Source organism: Cyprinus carpio, chromosome A16 (assembly GCF_018340385.1).
Source record: "Cyprinus carpio isolate SPL01 chromosome A16, ASM1834038v1, whole genome shotgun sequence".
Lineage (NCBI taxonomy): Eukaryota > Metazoa > Chordata > Actinopteri > Cypriniformes > Cyprinidae > Cyprinus > Cyprinus carpio.
The window spans coordinates 1,547,710-1,573,994 of NC_056587.1; the positions used below are offsets into that span (position 1 = coordinate 1,547,710).

Consider the following 26,285-nt stretch of genomic DNA (forward strand, 5'->3'; position numbering starts at 1 on the left):
TTGCTATAATATGAAAATTGATGTAAAGAATTGTGACATTTCAATGGTATCTAAAATTCTAATATTGTAAATAAAAGAAAACTTGGTTTCAGAAAAAAATAACTACAGCATAACATTGTTCTTGTGAATTAAAATTGTGATTTTTTTGTCATATTGTCCACCTCTAAATCTAAGTATGTCTCAGGCTACGTCTAAATTAATCTGGATACAATTTAATTCAGTTCCAGAGCTGAAAAGCACAGAATGGTGCAGAAAAATAAAAAGGGGACTCTTCATTCAGGTTTGGCAGGTCCTTTGTGATGCATGGCTTGTTTTTGTAGCATTAGAATTAATGTGCATTTACACTGACAGTCATCAAACCGCTTCAGGTCTGGTTCTGTGGATCATCTGCACTCAGTTCATATGCATAACGTTTGTTTGTGTTGCCTCAGCATCTTTGCTAAGATTAGCATCCTCCAAAACTTTGGAAAATATGAGGAAAGTAGACGTTCAGGACCAACGCTGGGGCCAAGGAGCTCTAGGAAGTCCAACCTTCACGTTAAAAGTAACATTCAGCAACGCTGCACAAACATGCAGCATATCTCAACATGCATTTAATTAGGTGCAAATGCAAGAGCAGCAAACCACAGGGCTCAGGGCACATCTTGATCATGTTAACCAGACGAGGATGTGCCGTTTGCTTTGGAACACCAGCTGTGCTGCCGAGACGTCCAGAGAGCGGAGCAAATCAAAATATCCCTTAAATACAGAGCTGAACCCATATGGAAACAAGACTCCCATTGTGACGAGGACTCGGCCTTTCCAAGGTCTGCTGACCACTGGCCTTCACACATGGAGGGAAGTGCCATCTCCGATCGCAGCTCGTGAAGAAGAGCTGACCGCAGACTGAGTCACATACTGGGAGTCCAGACAAAAGAACACCAATGGAACATGCATCTGAATCTAGACTGAAGCTGGAGATATTGCTTTTACTGGAGCTTGACAGCCATCTACTGATCAATCTGTCATTGAATGGAAAAGAGCTGCATGAAAATTCTTCAGCTTTGAATCTTTGGAGGTTTGAAACATCATGGAGTTGAATGTCAATCTACTCCTTTACAGCCAAGAAGGAAAATCATCATAATTTTACTATTGTAACGGTTTGTGCTCACCCTATATGTCAAACATTATGATATTTTCAAAACATGTCCTGGCCGCATAAATTTGAATGAACGGAAGGAAAAAACACTTTCTACATTATATCATCTAGCTGTTGGTCTGGCAGGGGCAGACGCCGTGTTGCTTCAAGCACATCATTCTGCACACCAGATGCACACTTTGTAAGTGCTTCGTGCAGCACTGTATTTGTGACTTACAGCACGCAGCGCTTTGCATTAAAAAGTGCAAAGCACAAAGCAAAGAGAAACTGATGCATAGTGTATTATATCTGTGCAACAGTTATTGAGCCTTCCTTTTAACAGTTTTAAATTTCAGTTACTGTGCACGTTAAAATAATTTAAAGTCTTTTCTACGCCCGTGTTTTGTTCTCACAGACACCCGGTAGCAAGTAACAGAACAACATTAAACACTGGCAAGAAAATAAAGTCCTATTTGCAAAATCATAGACATGTATTTACAAATCAAGTATAATAACGGGAACACAGAATGATCTTGGACAGAGCTTTACTGAGCTGACTGTCGTAACCGAATGCGAGCAGGGTTTAAAGGCTGAACGAATCACTGACAGCCTCAGCGGAGAAAAGAGTTTGTGTGAACTTTAATGTAAGGACTTAAATATTCATATGTAGCTCACATTAAGCAACCGTATGGCTTCAGATGTAACAGAATAATTTGCACAATCGGAAGAAAAAAAAAAATCTCGGATTTGGATTGGCTCTCTCTGACCAATACACGGTCCGAGAAAAATGACAGTATCGGAGCCGATACCAGATATGAATATCTGATCGGCACATCCCTAATAATATATATATATATATATATCAATTTGTTTAAATCTCATACATTTTCCAGAAATGAATATTGTATTTTAACTTGTTTTATAGCATTCATATTCATATAAATATAACCCTATTAATACTTTTTAACTGATATATATTGTTTTTCACAATTAATACATTTATGCTGATACTAAGCACAACAAAAAATATAGACGTAGAAACTGAAGTAGTATTTTCTTGTAAAAAAAAAAAAAAAAAAAAAACCTTTATACAGCGTAAATGCAATGGATGGAAATTTTATTTGCAACTCAGTTACAGAAATCCTAAACTAAGTCCTAAATATATGGATTTACACAAAACTATATAGTAAAATAAAATGTCATGAAACTTAATGAAGTCCTGTCAAATGTATTTTTCAGTCTAGAAATTGCTCTCTAGATAATGATTTGTAAAAATCCATTTGCAGTCAAAAGAATTTCATTGCTCAAAATGTTTGGGAAGCCGGTCTATATGAGAGCGAAAGAAAACGGGGACCAAAGCCTCAGAATGGAAGACATAAGCTACGGTTTCCATTTTTAACATACGGTTTACAATGTGACAGATTTATGGAGCTCCTCCCTGACAGAGCGCTTCAAGATGAGATTAAAGCTCAGATATCTATTCTCAAGACAGAAACCTCACACTTACCACTTTATCATCTCAAAGCTCTGTTATCACAGCAAATACTCTAAGAAAACACAATGAATCCACACATTTCACATTTGTTTCACACAAAGAAAATGAAGCCTATTTTAGACAATTACTTTAACTCTTATAATTTTACCAGGCATAAACTGGCAAGCTGTAAAAACCAATGGCAGGACATTATCATGCATTTGGTTTCTATTTGTAAAGCATCATGCTGGGTAGCTTTGTCTCAAATCATATTCAAACAGCTGTATATTAAACATCACATATGATTGGCTGAGTGATATGATTCATGTCATGGAGCTGTTTTATGCTTAGTATGAACAGACAGAATACGTGTTACATTAGGTCTGTGTTAAATGAATATACGTCAAGACAGCAATTGTTGTGTGTATAAAAAAAAAAAAAATCATTGCATCTAAATAGAATCCGTTTATTACTGTATTTCAGTATAGAGAATGATATTTCATTTTAAGTGTTCTTGCATTTGTAGGGATTTTGGTGCTTTTTTTTTTTTTTTGGTGGCTGAAATAAAGCCCAAGTATTTATTCATGAGATTCATCCAGTAACTATACATAAATCACAATCCAAGAGCGATTCCAAGGGCTCTTGACTCTTCCAGTGATTTCTAAAGCTTGTGACGAGTCCTCAAACTTAAACCTGAGACTCTTGTTAGGACATCTAGTGGTGTTGATGGGTATCTGTGTCATATACACAACCCTCCAAAAGTGTGGAGTCCATTAGATGCTTTTTTTAAAGAAATTAATCATTTTATTCAGCAAAGATGCATTACATTGATCAAAAGTGACAGTGAAGACATTTATAACGTTAGAAAAGATTTCTTTTTCAAACAAATGCTGTTCTTTTGAATAACTATCATTAAAAAATTCCTGCAAAAATATTAGGGGTCGACCGATTATCGGCGTGGCCGATTATCGGCGCCGATATTAAGCATTTTTATTGTTATCGGCATCGGCCATTTTCAAAACCGATTTGCCGATAAAAAACCATTTAATTTTGAAATGCGCGATCTGGCACTGATCCAGCCACCTCAGTCAGAGCGCACCGCTCTGTGGCCTAGACTAAGCCCCGCCCATCGTCCGTCTGATTTGTTGGGAGTCACGAGCCTGGCCAATCAATACGGCTGGCTGGGCTGGAAAATGTTCCGCTCTCACACCGATAGCACAGGAGCTGCTTCAGTGATCATCATCACGCATCAATAAGTTATCTCTTAAAGGTAAGAATGCAGTAAACGTTCCTGAAGTTGCAATAAATCACTACACTGAAGTTGCAAAACACCTAAATATAATCGATTTATGATGACAAGCCCCGTTCAGTTATTATACTGTGAATTCCCGGTCAATGTCCGTCATTGCAGTGATATGCTTTAACGGATCATCACATCAGTGCTGAGATAGTGAAACTAAAACCTACTTCTCTCAACATTCGGCCAACTTAACGTTATATTGTGAATAGATTATCAACACGAATGAATTCACTCACGTCTGCTGCGGTTTTTTTTTTTTTTGTGTTGTTCACATAGCTTCACTGAACAGCGTCCGTTCCGTTAGGGCTCTTAGTCAAAAAAAACATGCGCATATTTGGGAGAAATATTGCTTTATTCTAACATGATTGCAAAATAATTTATCATACAGATTCAGAATTACCATTATGCAATTTTGAAGAACTGAAAGGGCATCAAGCGCGAGCTCTGACGCCCTGACGCGACGTGAGCTCCCTATTCCTGATTTAGTTATCTCGCGGCCGCGCTCTCTCATTTGACTAATAACCATTAGTAGCCGGGCATGCGATTTGCCGGGGGGGGATGGGGGGGGGGATTTCCCCCCTTCTGGTCCATCCCTGCCTCTGCTGAATAACTTTTATCCCCCCGGGGGATAAAAACATCATGCAAACCCGCTCTGACGTCCAGATCTGAATCAAATGATTCGCGATACGCGATCCGATTGAAGCGCATCGAAACAGTGAATCATTTTGCGACGCAATGGTTTAACTGATTCGGAGGTTTCAAAAAGCTCCGTTGTGTTCTTTGCTCGCTTTCTCGATGTAATTTGTTGTTTGAATAACCGTGGACATTAAATCATTACAATTAATAGGCCTAATACGGAAGTTCTAAGCGGCCATCCATTATAATTTTTTTCCTTTTTGTTTTCTCGTTATAACGACTTAATTTTCTCGTTATCTCGACATAACGAAGTTCGTTTTCTCGTTATAACGACTTAATTTTCTCGTTATCTCGACATAACGAAGTTCGTTTTTCTCGTTATAACGACTTAATTTTCTCGTTATCTCGACATAACGAAAGTTTGTTTTCTCGTTCTAACGACATGAAAGTTTTACTGTTGCTATAGTAACGAACTCAACTTTGACAGGCAATCTGATGGACAGCCATGCAGGCGCTCTTACTGTAGCCTATATTTCAGCAAATTTTGCTTCACCTAGGTAATAATAACGTCTACAATACTGTATAAATAAAGGCTGATCAATCACTGTTGATTTTTTTCCAGAGACAGTACAACGAACGTTTTGTTTTTGTAATTAACATGTTTAAATGGCAACACCGCGCCATTAGAGCTGCTTGGATTAAACTCACTTTTAATTTTCCCTTTATATGAAATAAAAATTATATATAATTTGTAATTTGTAGTAGTCATTATGTGGCAGATATCATGTGTGTTACAAGCTTCTGTTTGAAAAGAGCGTTCATGTGTACGTGTAATGTATGTGTGTGTGTAGAAAAAAAACCATTACAACATTACAGAACAAAACTGAATTAAATTAGCCTATGGATTTTACATATACATCACATTTCTCATCAATATGGTTAACAATAAAGATTAGTAATAAGGAAAAGAAGCACATCAGCCTACATCGTTAAATCCCGTCCTACTGTAGATAAACAGAACATCTCCGCTTATTAACTACCTAATCATTAAATTAAAATTAAATTTAAATTAAAAGAAGCACAAATATAATATATATTGGTGCAAACAGAATACAGTGATGTCAACCTTGGTTTTGATAAGCAGTTATTGATGAAACAGAATCCGTTGGTGAAACTCATGCATCTAGCAGGAACTTAATACACAAAATATTCATATTGATTCAAGCATTTTAACATTTATGAATTAATTAAATGTCAGTAATAAACAAGACTGCACAAATCATAGCGATCACGAGGAAGGTCCGCGTACAGTAAAGTGGATAGTATACAACACCCCATCAGTTATATTCAGGTCTATAGTGCCACCACCTGGCGCAGTTTTGTAAATTCTTAGAGAAAATTAAGTCGTTATAACGAGAAAACGAACTTCGTTATGTCGAGATAACGAGAAAATTAAGTCGTTATAACGATAAAACGAACTTCGTTATGTCGAGATAACGAGAAAATTAAGTCGTTATAACGATAAAACGACCTTCGTTATGTCGAGATAACGAGAAAATTAACTCGTTATAACGAGGAAAACAAAAAAGAAAAAAAAATTATAATGCATGGCCGCTTAGAACTTCCGTAGCCTAACGTAGGCTTACAATGTTTTTATTAAACTGAGATCACACGAAATACAATTTCCGTCGTATTAAGAACATTTCATAAAATTTTTCAAAAGCATCCCGCCCTCTGTTTATTTCATAAATCGCACCCTGCATAACCCTATGCTTATAACGTAAATTGTCAATAATCTCACATTGCACGTTTCTGGATGACGCTGTCCTGTATACTTCCTAGTTTGTATCGCCGTGATAAACAGTCAAACAAACATTTTTACACATCAAAAATCAAAAAAAAAAAACACTATTACAATATGGGTTGTGTGTGATTTTAATGCAATTCTGGGTTGCAAATAAAATGCTAAATATAACAATTTCACACACACACACACACACACATACTATATATATATATCTCTCTATATATATATATATATATATATATATATATATATATATATATATATATATATATATATATATATATATATATATATATATATATATATATTATATAGAGAGAGAGAGAGAGAGAGAGAGAGAGAGAGAGAGATTAGATTACATTTATTTTCCATTATTTGTTCATTTGTCGCTGTTTAAAATTTGCTTTACTTTTGTTTATAAGATGCTGCTGATGGATGCAAGTTTTACTTAGTTTACAGAATGCTGCTGATGGATGCTCCCAGCACTTTTTATGTTTGTTGTTATTATTAATATTAATGTTGTTATTATGAACAGTTCTCAGAATTAAAGATGTGTTAAAATAATTTAAAGAGAGTCTTTGTCAGAGGCCTTTTTATTCTTAATTTTGACATTAATTTTAATTTTTACACTAGACACATATCGGTTCAAAATATCGGTTATCAGTCTCCTTGATCTGTAATAATCGGTATCGGCATCGGCCCTGAAAAATGCATATCGGTCGATCCCTAAAAAATATCACTGTTTCCACAAAAATATTGTGCATAACAATAATAATAAGAAATAATCAGAAATGTTTCTTGAGCAGCAGATCATCATATTAGAATGATTTCTGAAGATCATGTGACACTGAAGACTGCAGTAATGATGCTGAAAATACAGCTGCACATCACAGAAATAAATTACAGTTTAACAGAGATTCACATAGAAAACATTTGTTCTGAATTGTAATAACATTATTTCAAAACGTTACTGTTTTTGCTGTATTTTTAATTAAATGCAACCTTGGCGAGCAGAAGACTTCAATTTGTTGAATGGTATTGTTCATATATATATATAAATATATATATATATATATATATATATATATATATATATATATATATATATATATATATATATATATATATATATATATATATATATATAAATAACAATAAATGAAGTATACAGTAATTATATAAATCTCTAGTCGCATAATGTAGTAATACCTTTAAAACTCTTTAAAGGAATAGTTATTTTAAAACTTTTAACATTTAAAACATTTAAATCTAGAAGGCAAAACTAAATGCATTTAAGCTAAAATAACACGACGAGAGAGAGAGAGAGAGAGAGTGAGAGAGAGAGAGCGAGAGAGAGAGAGAGAACAAACCAAAAAAAACAACAAAATAAGTGAATTGCTTGTAAACTCAAAGTTTTCCTTTTTTTATCAGATTCACAGACACATTACGCACACATATATACACAGCAAATGAACAAACATGGCACAAAACAGGCTTTGTTTTGTTCATTCTTACTTTTATAAGTGCATTTTAAATTTCTCATCAATCTTCAAATACTGCTCTGAGTTTTATGTCTCCTGTTATTAACTGAATTGGTCCGTGTGTTCAACTTCTGGTTCCACAACAACAAACGCACTGAGCATTCAGAGATCTGCATGTTTGTTTGTTTGCTTCGTTCACTGAAGCTCGATGCACATCTGGATTCAAAATGTTTCTGCTCTGCACTTTAATATCGACTTTATAGAAGTTACCAGAACACAACTGCATTTTCTTGGGTCATGAACAAAGACCATACTCCTCAACTGTTTCAGTTCAGGGCAAATTGCTTAATTACAAAGTTACTCTACGCTGCTACCAAATAATGACACGTGTGTGATATACACTGGGATTTGAACACGTATGTAAACCAAATACGAATATCACTGCATTAGCAAACCAGATATATCAAAAAGCAGACTTTTGAGCGAATGAAGGACATCAGGTACAAATTGACAGAGAAATGTCAAATAATAATAATAATAATTATTTCAAGGGTGAAACTGTACCAAGCTGTTTTTCCAGCGAACACTGTGTAGTGCTTCACTGTAAACACACTATTGAGTTTCATGCAGGCAGTTCAATGGATTTCATGCTTATTTAAGAAGCTGTTTTCCATCGAACAGCCCCATGAGAATCTGCATCTGGTCCCTGATCACACTGCTACAGCAGAGACTCAATACGAGTCACACTGTCTGTATCGCCAGTTCTGTTTGAGAAATTACCATACAATGAAAAGCACCGCCATAAAGCAATATTACATGCCAACTTAACTTATAAGACCTTTTTGACATGGCACTGATAAACACTAGTTTGTAGGGTTCTGCAGGCCTCCGCATTAAAGGGACAGTTCACCCAAAAAAGAAAATGTGAATCTCAGTCGAACAGTAGAGAAGATTTTTAGCTGAAACCGAGGTCCTTGGTGATTTATAAAATACAAGTCAGTGGCTACCAGCACAGTCAAAAAAAAAAAGCATGAACAGGCAAGAAAATATTAATACTCGTGGCTCCTGATGATATATTGAGGTCTTATGAAGCAAAACGATCAGTCTGTGCAAGAAACTGAACATTATTTACAACATTATTACCTGTAATCCAGAGCCTCGCGGAAATCTGATTCCTTTTGATTCTCAAACTGGTTCTTTCAGACAGTTTGTTTCGATTAACGGGTTCAGTTCATTAGTTTGTTCACGTAATCACACAGTGACATAACGTATACGCAAAATTATATTATTAAAGCACCCGATAATGATGTGAAATATTTTTTGACTCTTAAAGTGATGGCAGCCGCCGGCTTGGATTTTATAAATTAGCAATCATCAAATCTTCATTACTGTTCGACTGAATAATTTTAATTTTTTGGGTGAACTTTTAAACAATGTGCTTGTCTTTTGGACAAATAAAACTGATTTCTTACCTGTCCAAAAACTTTAGTACATAAAACCATTAATGAACCAAAATGGGAAATAGGAAAAAACACTAATGTGGAAATAATTTTACTAATTTTTAGCTGAAGGTTTTCCTTTATATAAAGTATAAATAGGACTGATCATTTTAAAAATTCACGAGCCTGAATAACCTTTCACTTTCACAGTGTAGAAAAGAGCAGCTTCTGAAAATATAATCTCCTTCTGTGATTCATGAGAGAAGCTCATACTTTTGTACAGCAAGTAAATGAACTCTTAATTTTGGTCTGAAGCAAACGTGTGTGTTCACATCATACCTTGCAAACCGTCTCTGTGTCCCAAGGCAAAATGGTCCGTAGGTCGATGAGCTCACAGGAGACGCCCAGCTTCTCCTGTGCCATGGCAGCCACCTCCTTCAGCACATGCACCTGCAGGCCAAAGGTCAAAGGTGAACTTACGACACTTGGTTTTATTTGCTAACACTATTAGACTAACAGACTATTCAGATCAGACTAACAAACGAGGATTAACATGATTTTACCTGATATTTTTCATTATTAGGTAAAATAAAGTCAAATATTTATTAAAATACTAAAAGGCACACTTTTCCTCACTATTTGAAACCATATTTTTCTGCATTAAAACAAACAAACAGTTGAACTGTTTCAATTTCAACGTTTGAGTTTAATAAGATTTTTTTATGCTTTTGAAAGAAGTCTCTTCTCACCAAGACTGTATTGGTTTGATCAAAAATACAGTAAAAACAATGAAAATGTGGAATATTATTACAATTTAAAATAAGTGATTTCTATGTGAATATCTGTTAAAGTGTAATTTATTTCTGTGATGTGCAGCTGTATTTTCAGCATCATTACTCCAGTCTTCAGTGTCACATGATCTTCAGAAATCATTCTAATATGATGATCTGCTGCTCGAGAAACATTTCTGATTATTATCAATGTTGAACACAGTTGTACTGATAAATATTTTTGTGGAAACACTGATACATTTTATTTCTCAGGATTTTTTAAAGAATATAAAGTTTAAAAGAACCACATTTACTTGAAACAGAAATCTAACATTATAAATGTCTTTACTGTCCTTGTTTATTAGAAAGTATTAACTTCTTAAAAAAAAAAAAATTATATATATCAGGATATTTCAGCATATATCAGAAATATTGAATTAATCCCGAAGGCCAGGTTTGTGTTGCTCATGTCTCGGTGAGATGAATGAAAAGCAAAAGGAGAGCGCTGTCTGTTAGAATCAAGCCTATTCACGAACGGCTGGCGGAGTCACCTCGTCTCTGCACTCATCAGTGGTTCAGCAGGATAACCCTGTGGAGTGTGTGAGCTGAGCGTCAGGACTCCCAGAGAGACGTACCTGTGTTCCCCAGGCCACCAGCGTGAGGTCACTGCCCTCCTGCAGCACCTCGGCCTGCGAGAGCGGGATCTGATAGGCTTCTGTGGGCACCTGCTCCACTGCAACACAGAACCACACATCACTCACCAGCCCACAAAGCCTGGGAAGCCCGACTAGGGTTGCAAAGGGGTGGGAAATTTCCCGTAAATTTCCAGAAACTTTCCAAAAATCTTGAGAATATTCCCCAAAAATCCTGGAAAGTTCCCAAAATTTCTGGAATGTTTCCAAAATTTACTGGAAATGTTCCACCCTTTTGCAGCCCTAAGCCTGACATGTGAAATAATAGTCAGAAAAAGGTTTTTGTAACGGTTTAATAAACCTTTAGTCTAAATATTTTTAAATAAATGTTTGCATGTGTGTTTTTAGGTTTGGCATAATTTGATACACAAATCTTGTATGGCTCATCTAGTCTGACAGAGAGGAAAAAACAGCTGAGTTTTATTGATAGAGTTTTATTGAGAGAAAAATATTCAATTTGGGCAAAAATATGATATTTGTATATGTTATTTATATATATTATTATAATGTAAATCAATGAGATCTTTATAAGATTTTATAAGATTATATAAATATCAGTTGTCGCTCTATATCTGCAAAAATTTATTTAAATGTAATTTGTTGATGTTTGAGTGATGAATAAATAAACGCTCCTCAAAAGATCCCGATGATCAGATTTGAGACTCTAAAACATGATTGATGGAGAATCAAGTAAAGCTGAGCTGCTTCAGTCCAGTAAGAGTTCATCTGGAGATATTACTGCAGTTATTCTGACCTTTACTTGATCAAAATCAGAAAAGATTTGACACCAGAAGCTCCAGATGAAGGAGGACTTCTGTACAATTACACTAGAGACCTTTTAATTGATAAACTACTCTTTAGTATAGTTAGTATGGAATTGGGAATGGAGTAGATTGTGTGTGAAACAGGTTGAACAGCAATGTTTTGATCATGCTGATCATAAGCTTTATAAAGCTGTGGAGGAAACTGTTATATTGCTCAATTACTGTAGGAAAAAGGGGGGGGGGGGGTCTTGAAGGACATGAAACAAAAGATATGCATGATGTTTGTGACAGGTCCGTTGAGACCCTTCCTATCCTTTTGATCTGTTCATACTCATGATATTGAAAAAGTAATGAGCAGTAAGCTTGCGTCAGGACAAGTTTTGCAAGGCTGGAAGAAAGGTTTAGTCTCACCTGGCAGCAGGAGCACAGAGAGAACTTTTCACAGCTGTCATATCTCACGAGCTCTTTGTTTTTTGTATTATCTTTATGGTTAAATTATGTTTAATTAGAGCCATTTTCCTCATCCCAGTTTATACGCTCACTGAAGTCACTGTCCTGGTGGTCTTCTGGGAAATCTTCCTGTTTTGATATTGAGGTTTAAAGTAATTTTGTTGAAAATGATTGAAGTTGATGTTGGTTGGTGAGGAGCGTGCTTTTGCTCTGAATTAGAAACAGAAGCTTGTGAAAAATCTATTATTTTCTTTTCTATACAAGTATGGGTTATATTTCACTTATACATGGAGTAAAAACTTTCTTTGGAAAACCAGGAAGAGCTGAGACTGAGTGCTTTTGATGTTTCATATGTACAGAGGCATTTTTCTGACATAGTTTGGCCCCCACATCTGGATAAATGAAAACAGCTGAAGTGGTTTTATCTAAACATATTTAGCTAAAGCTAACGTCCATCTAGCGCAGATCCAGATAGTGAAGTCTTTCTTGGGTTCCTTGAGAATTCTTATGGTTATATTTGTTATTTTTGCTTTTTGACAATATGGTTATGATTTTATTTATTTATTTTATTTTTTTTAAATATAAAAATATATATATATATATATATATATATATATATATATATATATATATATATATATATATATATATATATATATATATATATATATATATATATATATTTTTAAATATTAATATAAACACTTAATTTTACTTCAGTTAACTGCCTAAGCAACATTTGCAATTTTAATTTATTTTAACTTGATGCATCAAAACTAAAACTGAAATAAAAATTACACCTAAACAGTATTACGTTAAATAAACAAAAACTAATAAAAATGACAAAAGCACATAACAAAATGACTAAATTTAAAGGAAAAGTAAAAGTACAAAAATTAAAACTAATTCTAATTGTTATTAAAAACACAGGTCAATACTATATTTTCTTCAATATTTGGAAAAAAAGTATTAGTGCATTTTTTATTATTCTGAAATTATTTTGATAGCTTACAATTATTCCTTACATTGCCTCAACAGCAGTTCAGTGTCGAGGTCAGAGTGTTCTACTGAATCTCAGGTTAATAAAAAAAAAACATAATTTTCTTCAAACCGGCTGTGAACCCTAATGTTTAGCAGCTTTACATACAGCAAACCGCTCCAGGATTTCTGGCACTGTACTTTGTCTGCAGCACATCTGATAATGAAAACCAAATAACATACACCAGTAAAGTCATAAAACATTCTGCGTACTAGTCAAGGGAACAAGATGAAATACCGTCAAGACGTGGCGATTGAGGACACTGCTTAAACTATACTACTGCGCTCAATTAACACAACAACTGAATGCCTGCATGTTTTAGACATCCATCTCTCATGTGCACAACATTAACTATCAATGGATCTAGAGTGTAAATGCAACTCAGCTTGTCCAAACTAAGGTCCATGCTAAGGTCGTTGCAAATATCAAATGAACTCATTTTTTACTCACAGTGACCAAATGTTCATTCACAGCCTGATTCTGGATTCAGACACCAGCAAGATTCCTGCAGCCAAAAAATGAAAATAATAATGCTACGCAGCACACTCAGTGGAAAGCGGTTGGAGTGATTGATGAAGTCTAGTAAGAACGCATCACTAATGGTCCAGACTCTTGGTAGTGGTGGACTGTTGGATGCCTGAGGTGTGTTTTCAGCTGACACTTAAATATACTGCTCGATCTAATGATAAAACCACTCTTTAAGAGATGGGGAAACATACAGGGGTTGGAAAATAAATCACGTGAACACCTGGGAAATAGGTCGTATTTCTAAATCAAAGTGTTTTACCACCATTTGTATTTAATACAACCTCCAAACTTCTTAGAACGGATTTAAATAACTTTTGAATAGTTTTCATTTGAATGTCATCCATCTGTTGAACACAAGGGAATCTGCTTTACACTCGTCTCCAAAAATCAAAAGTCAGGTGGTTTGTCTGATCAAGGCAGAGGATGGAGTTCATCTTGATGCTCCAACTGTCCCAGTTTTATGATCGTGACCCTATCTTTTTCACATTTTAGCACGGTTGTCTGATTAAAGTTGCAGCTCTTTCATGGACGTTGGCTTTGTGAAGTTCAGTCACAATGAATATCGAGGTTTGCGGTCACTTTGCAGCAGTAGTTCAGTGACGTTTTCAGACAAAATCCTTCTTAGTGTCCAATGGTCCCAATCATTCACTTTCGGTTTTCATCCAATAATGAGACTTGGCTATGGCTTGTTCTAATTACCGCTGAACTTATACTGCACTCATATATAAACTAGAGAATATAGACAATGAAAAGATCAAAGATTTTTTTCATTGCAGTCTGCACAAATTATATTAATCTTTATAATAATGGGTGTTGACATAATTTTGCCCAACCTCTGTACATGTACATGTTTATACTAAAGCCATGAAAGCTCCCTCACATCGATATCATATTTCCGAAGACATCTGATGCAGTGTAGACAATACTGTTGACTATTAAGGGTGTGAGTTTCATCACAATGCTAAAATACTCTAAACCTAAACTCAACATCCAGCCAGAGTCTTGGGATTTGTCCCTAGCAAACACACAGCCACATGCTAAAAGCCTTAAAGAGATAGTTCAACCAAAAAAATGAAAATGTGCTGTTAATTTTCTCCCCCTCAAGCCACCCAAGATGTAGGTGACTCTTATTCTTCAGTAAAACAGTAAAGAATATTTTTAGCTGAAAACATGATCCTTGGTGAGTCATAAAATGCAAGTCAGTGGCTACTGACACTTTGGGAGTCAAAAAGCATGAACAGGCAACACAAAATGAATACCCATGGCTCCTGATGATATATTGAGGTCTTGTGAAGTGAATTGATCAGTCTGTGCAAGAAGCCAAACATTATTTATAATATTATTACCTGTAATCCAGAGCCTCAGACAAACGGGGAAATCTGATTATTTTCTGCAAACTGGTTCTTTCAGACAGGTTTTTTTTTCTTCAAAGAACTGGTTCAGTTCATTAGCAGCAAATTTTCATTTTGGGTGAACTGTCCCTTTAAGAAGACCCTAGCCACCACTAAACGAAACCCAAGCACTGCAAAGATCGCCTCCACAGGGACAATTAACAAAACAGAACTTCAGAAAATTAAATCTAATTCCAAACAGTGCTGTGAACTTCTAAATACCATGTAATAAATCAACACTGTATTTATGGCCAATTAAACATGCCTGAGTTACAATTTACGACATTACTTTTAATGCTGGCAATGGCAACTTCGAAAAAAAAAGACAAATTGGAAAATTCCACATTACCATCAAATAAACATATAATGTTTTTCAAATCAAGAATTACACAAACTCAATGCTGAATGATTTATTCCCAACTTGTAAGAATAACTGCATATAAAAAGCACCGCTCTAAAATTAAAACCAAATAATGATAAGGAGCCAAAGATCCTAAAACAAGCTCCGATGTTCAGTCAGGAAATTAAAGTCATACAGCAAGATTCTTGAGAGACACATAAGTCAGAGCAGCAACAGACAGAGAGCAGGTCTAATGCAGGAGATGAATCTGCTCTCATCCTCATGGCAAACCACACTCGCATTGGCTTCCTAAAAAAGTGCATTCATTACCTTCTCCACTCTTCATTCATTTCATTAATAAACCATTTCTTTGGATATGAGGATTTTTAGAGGACTTTTAGAGCCATACTTACTCATGCTTTAAACTGCACCAAAGATTCTTCTCATAAACAATAACTCGAAGTGTGCTCGGTTAGTTTTGGCAGTGGTCAATTTAGCCCCAGATATGAAATGCTGCTAGCTGCACACCATTTAATGGAAGAAAAGACTGTTGCTCCATTTACATTTCTGCATTTGGCAGACACATGTATCCAAAGTGCGACTTATGCAGCATCAAAGTACACATTCCATCAGTTCATGCATTCACTGGCAATCAAACTCAATACCATGATTTTGCTAATGCCTGTAGTAGCTACAGCAATAAAAAAATAAATAAAAATAAACAATATGCATATTTAAAATTATGCATTTTCTTTAATAATTAAAAAAAAAAAAAAAAAAAATGTTTTTGAGCAGTTTAAAAAAAAAATACATTGAAAAAACCAAAAGCGAGATGGAGTCTGATCTGATTTTGAGTCTAATGTAATATCTTGTGTTATGGTAATAAAATGAGCATGTCATAATGCAGCGAAGGTGAAGGTGATAGTGAAGGGGCGGAGTTTAAGCAGATTTAATGATTGGAGAAGTCTGTCATTCACCGGAAAATCAAAGATTGCGACATTACAAGGTCAAAACACTGCTACAAAAATGAAACTTATGTTATGCATGGATGAAAACATCCAGAATAAGATGTATACCATGCATTTAGAAAATACACGTGTGTGAACTTTTATTTCATGCAGACTTTAAAGAATCCCCTCCACATTACTCTCATGACTTGTGACTGAACTGGAGCCATACCTCAGTGAAACACGTACAGCGTAAGGCACTGAGAGAGAGAGAGAAATGAGAAACAGCATGTCTTCATTCAACAGCTGCAAAGCATCTAGGAATATTAAGACCATTCTAGATACTCACTGATCTGTCTGAAAGATCAAATACACTCAACAGATCACTCTGATTTACGAGCAGACAAAATGGGAGCTGAAACAACCATTCAAGAGATCAATAAACACCACCCACTGACTGAACAAGTAATGTGATGTGATACTACAAACAATGTTTTTCTTAAATTGCATATCTTCCAAATAAAAAGTACATATCTTTCTGGCTAATATCAACTGCAGCTTATTCTTCATTTTTATATTTGACAGGTCTGTAGCTGTTTTTGTTATTCATCACATCTCATTTTTTGTTTGAAGTTTTAATTAGTATGTTTGCATCAGTAGATGAAACATTTTTTCAATGGTCAATGATGACACCTATATAAATAGAGAGCAGGGTCTCCAATGGCCAGTATAACGCTGGGTCTCTAGCCAAGCCCAGGCCCGGTTCTAAAGGGGTACTAGAGGGTGCTAAAGACCCTCAAATGAAAGCCAAAGCAATTGAAGATCTGGCAAACTGTCCAGTACGTATCTGCACTCTGGACCGCGTCAAAAGTTACTATTTACAACGCGTTTTTTTTTTTGTTTGTTTTTTGCAGCGATGTAGCCAATCACAGACATATCTGTTGATTTCATGAATGCAATGGCCAATCAGAAACGTTTTAGTTTGTCAGAATTCACTCACCGCTGAAAGCACCGGAGTTTTTATTAGGTGCAGTTTTGCACGCAGGTGAATCCTCTCATAACTAAGTGCAGATGATAAGAGATTCACTGTGCAGTTCAGAGAGCTTCACTGATTATAACAGAACTTTTGTGGATCGTGATGAACTAAGATGAGTGAGTGATGATTTTTAGTGATAAAGGGAGCATGCTTTACGCAGTTATAATTTTAGTTTTCTTCTGATTTTCAGAAACATGTATGCTGCAAAGTTTAGGGTATGACATTTGCATATTTCATACATGCATGCGACACAGTGATAACCATAGCAATGGACAGGATAAAAATACTGATTTTTCAACAATATTTCAGCCACTTCATCTCATGCATGCCATAAAAAAAACTATTTGGTGCTCACGTGACACACACACACACTAAAAACTCAAAATTCATCATCAAATGCATTTCCCATTTGTGTATCAAAGTTCATAATCTCAAAAATGATTGCCCTTTTGGTTATTAGCGCTTTAATAAACATCATTTTCACTTGCTGTGAGGCTATTTAATGCAGCATCATGCATTTTCGCCCTTTTCTGGGGATTCTTAAGTTTTAAAATATAAAATATACAACATACTTTTAACAACAATCTTATTATATTCTAGTAAAGCCAAGTAAGCCAATATAAGCTCTTACAAAATTATTATTATTATTATTTTTTTTTTTTTTTGCAATTTCAAACAAAAGATCATTTAAAATGTTAAGTTTTGGGTTTCATCCCACTGTGTTAAAATTCTCAAGTTTTCACCGAGATTTGTATTTCAGTGCATCATATGCTCAGTGTAATCAGAACACAGATGACATTCAAAACATATCTGTATGTGACTATTGACTTCTGTAGTCAACATGAGGATTTTAGGCTAATGCATAAATGTTTATAAAATTTTCTTAACTGATCACCGTTTATTTTAGGTTTTTCTCCGTTTACTTTACCTCCAGTGAGTTAGATGCATCTTTAAAAGTAGAAACATTCCTTGTAGTTTCTCAGTTAATATGATCTCATTAAAGCTACATGCATAATAATTTGTAGAAGACAATGTGGCTTTGAATCCCTTTAGAATATGAATGCTAAAGAACAGAAGCTAATGTCAGCTACCCATAATCCATACTCTCACCTGCTGCTCTGTACAGGATTTTGGGCTCAAAGAAGATGCAGGGGTTTTGATCAGCGATGCAGGACAGAAGAAGACCCTTGGCCTGGACCGGACCTCTCGGCACAACAATCTAACAGACACAGAAAGGGGGGAAAAAATATATTATTTGTTTCACAAAAGGGAAAAATAAATAAACTTGTCATTTGTACATTTATAAGGACACTTAAGACTCCAAAGGCGACACCGTGTCTCCCCATGGGGTGCATTTTAAAGATGCCTTGAGATGGAAAAAGTGATTTACTATCAAAAGCCACGTATTCCTGGATTTTCAAAGAGACCCATTCGAAGGGAACAGACCATTACAGATGAAGTCGCAAGAAAAGATTTGCAGCACAACAAGAAAGATTGGTGATGCACAGAGAATCAGACTACAGAGTGAAGAGGTTCAGTCCGCTCGGATCATTAATGTCTGGTCCAGATGAGAGCTGCTGCAAGTCACTAGAGAGTCAAACATCCATCTGCTTTGAATCTGATCCAAACTCTAATATTTCTGAGTATTTTGATGCAGCTTGCTAAATATGTGTTGTACTGCGAGTGAGACGAGTAAAGAGCTTAATCTACCTCAGACTGATATGTTTATCATTATTCTTAGCACATATGTGAGCCTGGAGCACAAAAGCAGTCTTAAGTCTCTGGGGTATATTTGTAGCAATAGACAAAAATACATTGCATGGGTCAAAATTATAGATTTTTCTTTTAGTTCAAAAATCATTAGGATATTAAGTAAAGATCATATTCCATGAATATATTTTGTAAATTTCCTACCATAAATATATCAAAACCTAATTTTTGATTAGTAATATGCATAGCTTAGAACTTCATTTGGACTTTAAAGTGGATTTTCTCAGTATTTAGATTTTTTTTTTTACCCTCAGATTCCAGATTTTCAAATAGTTGCATCTCAGACAAATATTTGTTCAGCTTTCAGATGATGTATAAATTTCAGTTTCGAAAAACTGACACTTAAGACTGGTTTTGTGGTCCAGGGTCACATATATTCTGCTGTGTGTGTCAATTATAATGTAACTCCTTTTGCAAACTAAGTCCTTCACAGACTATGAGAATCTCTTACTGCCCTACAGAACACTTAAAGATAAAAACTAGTTCAAAGGTTTGCGTTCAGTAAGATTTTTTCAAGAAAATAATACCTAGAAGGCCAGTTCACACCAAGGACGATAACTATAAAAATGCAGTATTAATAAACGTTCTAATTTTATGGGAAGTCGATAAGAACAGCGTTAATGACGCAGAGGAACAACACTGTTGGAATCACTTTCAGAACTGATAAATGACAAAACCACTGACCGATCAGAAACCATGCCATTTTAAAGAGCTCAGACATTTAAAGTGGCAGATGACAAAACTGTTATAGTTATCTTTATAGTTATCATTCTTGGTACGAACAGGCTTTTTTCAAGAAGTATGCATTAAATTGATCAAAAGTGACAGCAAAGACATTTAAGTTTTGTAACAACAACGTTACAAAAGATTTCTATTTTCAAATAAATGCTGTTATTTTGAACTTTCGGTAACCACTTCTCACTTTTAACGAGTTGCTCATAAGCATGCACATCACTAGCATATCGGTTGTTTATTAGTACTTATAAAGCACATATTATTGGCTTATTCTGCATAGCCTTTTTAGATCCCTTAATCCTTAAACCTCAGATCTAAACTTAACAACTATTAGAAGAAAATTAGGAGTTTATTGAGGCAAAATTCATAGTTAATAGTGAGAACTAAAGTGTGACCTCTTTTCTTTGAAATGTGAGTTACCCCTGGCGAGATTCACCTTGATTCCAGGACAGTGTGTGAAGAAGGCCTCGGGACACTGGGAGTGATAGATGGAGCCGTGCCCCACGCAGCCCCACGGAGCTCTGATGGTCAGCTTCCCGCAGTCGAACATGTTCCCGGAGCGGTACCGGTACTTGGCTGCTTCGTTCACGATCTTCAACAGCATCAGACGTTAACATTTACAACTCACATGTGTGTGCAAGAAAGGATGGAAGCGGTCACAAACAAAACGTCTTGCCATTGTCACCAAAGCTTTTTAAAACAAACAAAGCGTGGAGACAGGAAACTCTCTTACAATGCTTGACAACAACTGCTTGGAAGGAACAATGCAAACTGAGGTTTTATGGACTCTAACGGCGGAATAATTACATGATTATGAAGAGAGTGACTCAAATAAGCTTCTAGAAATATAAGAGATCATCCGGACTCAAATCCTCTGCTCACCGGACGGTCAGTTTTTGGATGTAGAGAGTGACCGAGTGATTCATAATGCTGCAAACTGTTCTGTAAAATATTCCCCTATTATTGTATTTGGCATTGGGTTGCCTTGATGATGGAGGAAAACTCATCCATCTCCAGTGAGACGAGGACACGGGGAGAACAATTGCACTGGACTGACAGAAAGACAGAAGCTCGTCTCACAAACAGCCCAAAACCTGAAACTCTTCACACAGTTCTTGATATGGAAATATATTGAACAAAATTTCCTCCCCAGTCCAAAAATATACAGTTAGAGCCAGCTTACAAAAAATGCTTTCAGATGCATCATTCATGGGAGGAGGGTATCTAAATGAATCATGCAAGCTGCCTTAAGATTTGCCTTTTTTTTTTTTTTTTTTTTTACAGAGAATATTGGAGTATTAATACTAAATAAATATCAACAAGCTCACCTGATCAAACGCTGGGTAAATGTAGTCGGCAAACTGAATCTCTGCAATAGCGGTGGCTCCCGCCGCAGCTGCGCCGATCCCGAAACCCACGATGCCTTGCTCACACAGCGGGGTGTTAAACACACGGTCCTTACCTGAGGAGAGAACAGGTACATGTCAGCCTACTCTGCACTCAGATCAGTCTAAACGAGCATGCTTTCAATCACCATCTTCACAACAGATCTGACATGTTCATCCAAAACTAGCTCCTAACAAGGCCATATGAGACAAGATCTCACACAAACACGGCTTCAACAGACCGCGTGCTTTTAATATTTCTAATGATTTTTTCCGTTTTTATGTTATATAGTACAAAGCATTAACCTCAAACCAGTAAAAAAAATTTTTTTTTTCATAATTAAATTTTTATTACAAAACAAAACAGGGTAAACATTCACAAGATCAAGAAAACAAAAACAAAGTCTGTTTTCCGCCAGACCACATGAAATAGTCTCTATATTTACAGCGGAAAGTTATTTTCATTCATAGCAGAGCACATGAAGGTCTCTTCCACCGAAGCTTTACTAACAGATAAAGAAGAACTGAACACGTGATGCTTCGTGAAACCACACATGAAACTCTTTCTACACAACACACAGTAAAAGCAGTTCACGGATTGTTCTGGGTGCAATTCAGTTACCACAAAATCACTGACTCCTTTTATATAAGCCAAAGTTGCATTTCACAGTAATAAAGTTATAATTTCCAAAAGGCAAGCTATCATGATTTATTGCACACTGTACGATTTTGGCCATGATTTTGCAATCGGAGACAAATATCTGTGATCCTTCACTCTTAAAGATAAAAAAGGTTCTTTCTTTAGATTATTAAAATGTGCTTCACACTAAGAAACAATGGCTTGTTTAAGACAGGGGTGTCCAATCCTGCTCCTGGAGGCTCAACGTCCTGCAGAGTTTACCTCCAACCCACCCAACACACACATTTTGTGATGAATCTTAAGTTCTGGCAGTTTTGCATTGTTATAGTCCTTATGTAGCTCCGCCTCTCTTCAGCACGGCGCTCGTTGTCTTCTGTCTTCGTTTGTATTTCCAGAGTGAGAAAGTAAGCTCGTTTTAAAATCTTCCCGGTCTACTGACAATTGTAATGACATCCACCTCAAACATTACAGTGCTCATGATAACTCTCGTTAACTCTACAATAAGTAAATCCACTTCACCAGCGAATTACTATTCAATAGCGATGCAACAGAGCTACTCCAAACAACGAAGGATCAAAGACAGAATTCTAAAGATTTCTGCGTGTTGTTTCTTTGATGCATAAGTCTATAGAAGGTGTATTGTAATGCGCGAGAAGTGCAACAACAATCATTGCTAAATGCCTCAAATTGTTGTTAATGCACATAATGACCCAGACTGGAAGATTTTTCAGCACATTTGTCTTTTGGTAGCTTGAATGGAGTCTATGCTTCATTTAGAGAAAAACAATCATATAGATGGCACTTGTGCGTGCTAGAAACAGCCGTATTCTGCTTACTGCCAAATACACACACACAAATAAAAAAAAAAAACACAAACGAATATGAATATGAATTTGAATTTGGTTTAGTTTTTATGGTTAAATGAAAGTGCAATGGCGATTTTGTTTTTATTTTATATGTGCTGTGAGAAATGTGTGCTTTGCTTGACAATGTGCACTTTCACTCGCTGGTGTTTCAGTATTTTCCCTTCCAAATGCTCTCAGGAGGCATCATTTCTGCCGTCTGGGATGCAAATAAATTTGATGCACAAAACCCACTAATTGACAGACGTCTGCTTTTAAACACTTGCGTGTGCTTTTTGCATTAATGATGCTAGATCAGCTATGCGTTTAAATGCCCTTTCATTTTTAAATGCTCTTGTAATGCAAAATTAATGTAAACACAGCCAGTCATGTCTTAAGGACAGAAGAAAACATCTGATAGTTCTGCAGATCTGTGCATTAGCGTAAATGCAGCCTATTAGACCCGCTGCTGTCTATGATGCTATCAGTGATATATAGTTTATATTTGCTTGTATGTTTTGCAGCTATAGTTAGTTATAATTCTTAGAATAGAATTGTTTTGATTTATTGTTAACTCTTTCCCTGCCAGTGTTTTCACTGTTATACTGTAGGAGGCGCTATTACGCATCTTCTGAAAGAGTCCTGAATCTCTGGATCAAGAAGAAGTGAAGAAGCAAAAACAAGCCATTATGTATGTAAGCAGATGCATGTAAAATAATGCGGCAATCAAGCATTAAACAGCATATAAATCAAAACTGGCAAACGTTAGTGAATGAAATGACGACGCAGGAAGAGGTTTAGGACTGTGAAGCGTTTGGGGTGTTGATGAAGTAAGCAATCTGAATCTGATCTGAATGTAGTCTTTGACAAAAATGCAGCCCTCTCATCCTTTTTTTTTTATATTTTTTTTTTTATATGAAACTCACCCACATTCAAGCATTGATAGAAAAGAATGCATGAAGCTAAAAAGAAGTTTTTGTTTGTTTGTTTGTTTGTTTAAAAGCAGAGGGTCTGTTCTTTCTTTTGACATATTGCATGTTCAAATATTCAAACAACAAAATATTTTTTCGGGGCCATGAAGATTTTGTAAAAATGATCAAAAATGCTGGCGGTGGCTGTCAACATTTTTTTTTTTTTTTTTTTTTTTTGCTTAAGCTTGCGGGGAAAGAGTTAATTTATAATTATTTAAAAAAGTACATATGTAATTTAATAAAAACACAAATAAATGTGATATTCAAAGTTGGTAAACCTATTAATTAATAATGTTTTTTAAAAAAAAGTAGCTAAAGAATCATTTTGGAACTGGATCATGACTTAACGACTGCAGAATAACAGATTTGCATATAAAATAAGCACAAGGTGCACATTTCTGCGTTAAACCTCCCTTGCAAACATGATTTGCTTGTTTCTACAAACCGAGAAACAAGTCAAAATTATTCTGTGTGTCCATCAAGCTTGTCTAATTTTAAACCTGAAACGATCCTATAAATAATGCAAAAGAAGAGGAATTTGCAGGTCATTTCAAAGTTTTAGTCGACTCACAAATCGGTCACCGTCCTCGAAATGAAAAAGCTTCTCAGTTGAATAAGGAATGCATTCAACAGGCTGCTGATGGGCATTTCAGAGATAATACAGTGTTTAGCAGCCGCAGTCCGTTATCCACTTCACTGAAGCAATTTAAAGAAGGAGCCGCGTGTTCAGACGGTCAGCGGTGGCACTGCATTACGGCCGCGCGTGCGTCAGTCTTTCACCTGCACCGCGCCGGAAAGAGGGCAGAGACTCTCTCAAATGAGTGCCATGAAAACCCCGTTCCCATCTAACGAGACGGCATGGAAAATAATGATCCCTCTCAAAGGTCAACACCTCTGACGTCAATAACAAACAAAAGGCACCCACGCGGCGGGAGTCATATTGGAGTCGTGGATCTGTGTTTATTTCAAAACATCACCGAGTGTCTCTATACATAGCGCTTCTGTCCCAAACGAGTGGCAAACAGCAGATGTTTTGTTTTTAATCATTACCATAATGTCTGTTTTCCTCCTCCTTCCTGCCGCATGATTTAACTATTTATGGCTTGTGAAAACTGTAGAGGGTGTTCTGTTCAATCCGAATCTACTTCATTTACTCCTGCATAATTGATGAAGTGCAACCAAATGAATGACAAAGAGTTCAGATGCACAAACATTATGATGTTCTACTGAAGGCACATATTAAATCTGGTTTAGTGGAGCTTTAACAGAGCAATTCACGCATGAATATTCAGAGGAAAATGCAAATGATCAAAATGTCAAGTGCATATCACACCAGATTAGAAAACAAGCTGGTTACAACAAAGAAAATAACCTGTTTTTAATGTTGTTTCTATATTAAACAAGCCAGATGTCTTTTTAGATAAAACATTAGAAGATGCAGGACAGCAACCTAATATTTAAACAGTATATATACACAGTAAACACTTTGTATTTACAGATGTGTTATCAGAATCATCTCATTAACCCTTTGGTGAATATAGTGATAAAGGGAATCGAGAATTTAAACATTTACAATTTTATTTTTAACATTTCTGAATGTTTTCCAAAGCTCACCAAAAATACAGAAAAAAATTGTAATATTGTGTTTTTTTACAGTTTTAATAACTTTTCTGATATTTAAAATATTTTTTAAAATAGAAGTTATATCGTAAACTGTAATTTATTTCTGTGTGCAGCTGTATTTTCAGCATCATTACTCCAGTCTTCAGTGTCACATGATCTTCAGAAATCATTCTAATATGATGATTTGCTGCTCAAGAAACATTTCTGATTATTATCAGGATTCTTTGATGACTAGAAAGTTCAAAAGAACCGCATTTATTAGAAATAGAAATCTTTTCTTACAGTATAAATGTCTTTTCTATCACTTTTGATCAATTTAATGCATACATGCTGAATAAAACTATTCATTTGTATAAAAAAAATAAAAAATAAAAAAATGGCCAAAAGCTTTAAGTGGGTCCTGCATCAAGACAAAGACTCTGAACACATGAGCAGGTTCACCAGTGAACGGTTAAAGCAGAAGAAATGTAATGATTAGTAAGAGCTGAGTCACAGTTCCAACCTTAACTAAAGAGAAATGTTGTAGAAACACCTGAAAGCAGGTCCTGCCATCATCACGGAGCTGAATCAGAGTCTAACCAAGACTGGCTCAAACAAAGCCAATGTTCGGGACTGAGCTACAGTTATTTGTGCTTAATAACTCAAGTTTTTACCACATAATGAAGCCAAAGAGTCACATGGCTTTTCCAGCAAATCATTCATTCTTGGATGTTTGCTTAACAAATTAATAATATACAAATTACACAAGAAAATATACAAGCAGCTTAGTGTTATTTGTTTAATGTAGTTCCTTTATTTAGATACAGGACAAGATCTGACCTCAAAGTAGGTTAAGTTCATGCTGATTTATACAGCGTTCAAATTTTAGCAGCAAATGCAAACACACTTAACACCTCTTTATATAACCGATTAACATACCGAATAACTAATTAAGACAGACACTAAATGGTTAAATGTGCAGAACACAACAGACACACTGCATGAATTAATGCATCCCACAATGCAATGCACTCAACCTGACTTCACATTTCCAGTGTGATGAACAGTCATTTTAATATCACTGATGTACTATTATAGCTTTTGATAATATTAGATTTTATTTTTATAT

General features: G+C 35.6%; 1 protein-coding gene across 1 annotated transcript in view; it reads right to left on the reverse strand.

Moving 5' to 3' along the window:
• The window catches only part of LOC109109094 (2-oxoisovalerate dehydrogenase subunit beta, mitochondrial-like), a 70,227-nt gene that overhangs the window by 41,712 nt on the left and 2,230 nt on the right, over window positions 1-26,285 (reverse strand). Inside the window, exons 4-8 of the mRNA XM_042771968.1 lie at window positions 21,045-21,178; window positions 20,153-20,308; window positions 18,322-18,430; window positions 10,660-10,757; window positions 9,594-9,704 (exon numbers count right to left, since the gene is read on the reverse strand). Of these exons, the coding sequence (XP_042627902.1) occupies window positions 9,594-9,704; window positions 10,660-10,757; window positions 18,322-18,430; window positions 20,153-20,308; window positions 21,045-21,178 (608 nt within the window). The remainder of the gene's footprint in view (window positions 1-9,593; window positions 9,705-10,659; window positions 10,758-18,321; window positions 18,431-20,152; window positions 20,309-21,044; window positions 21,179-26,285) is intronic.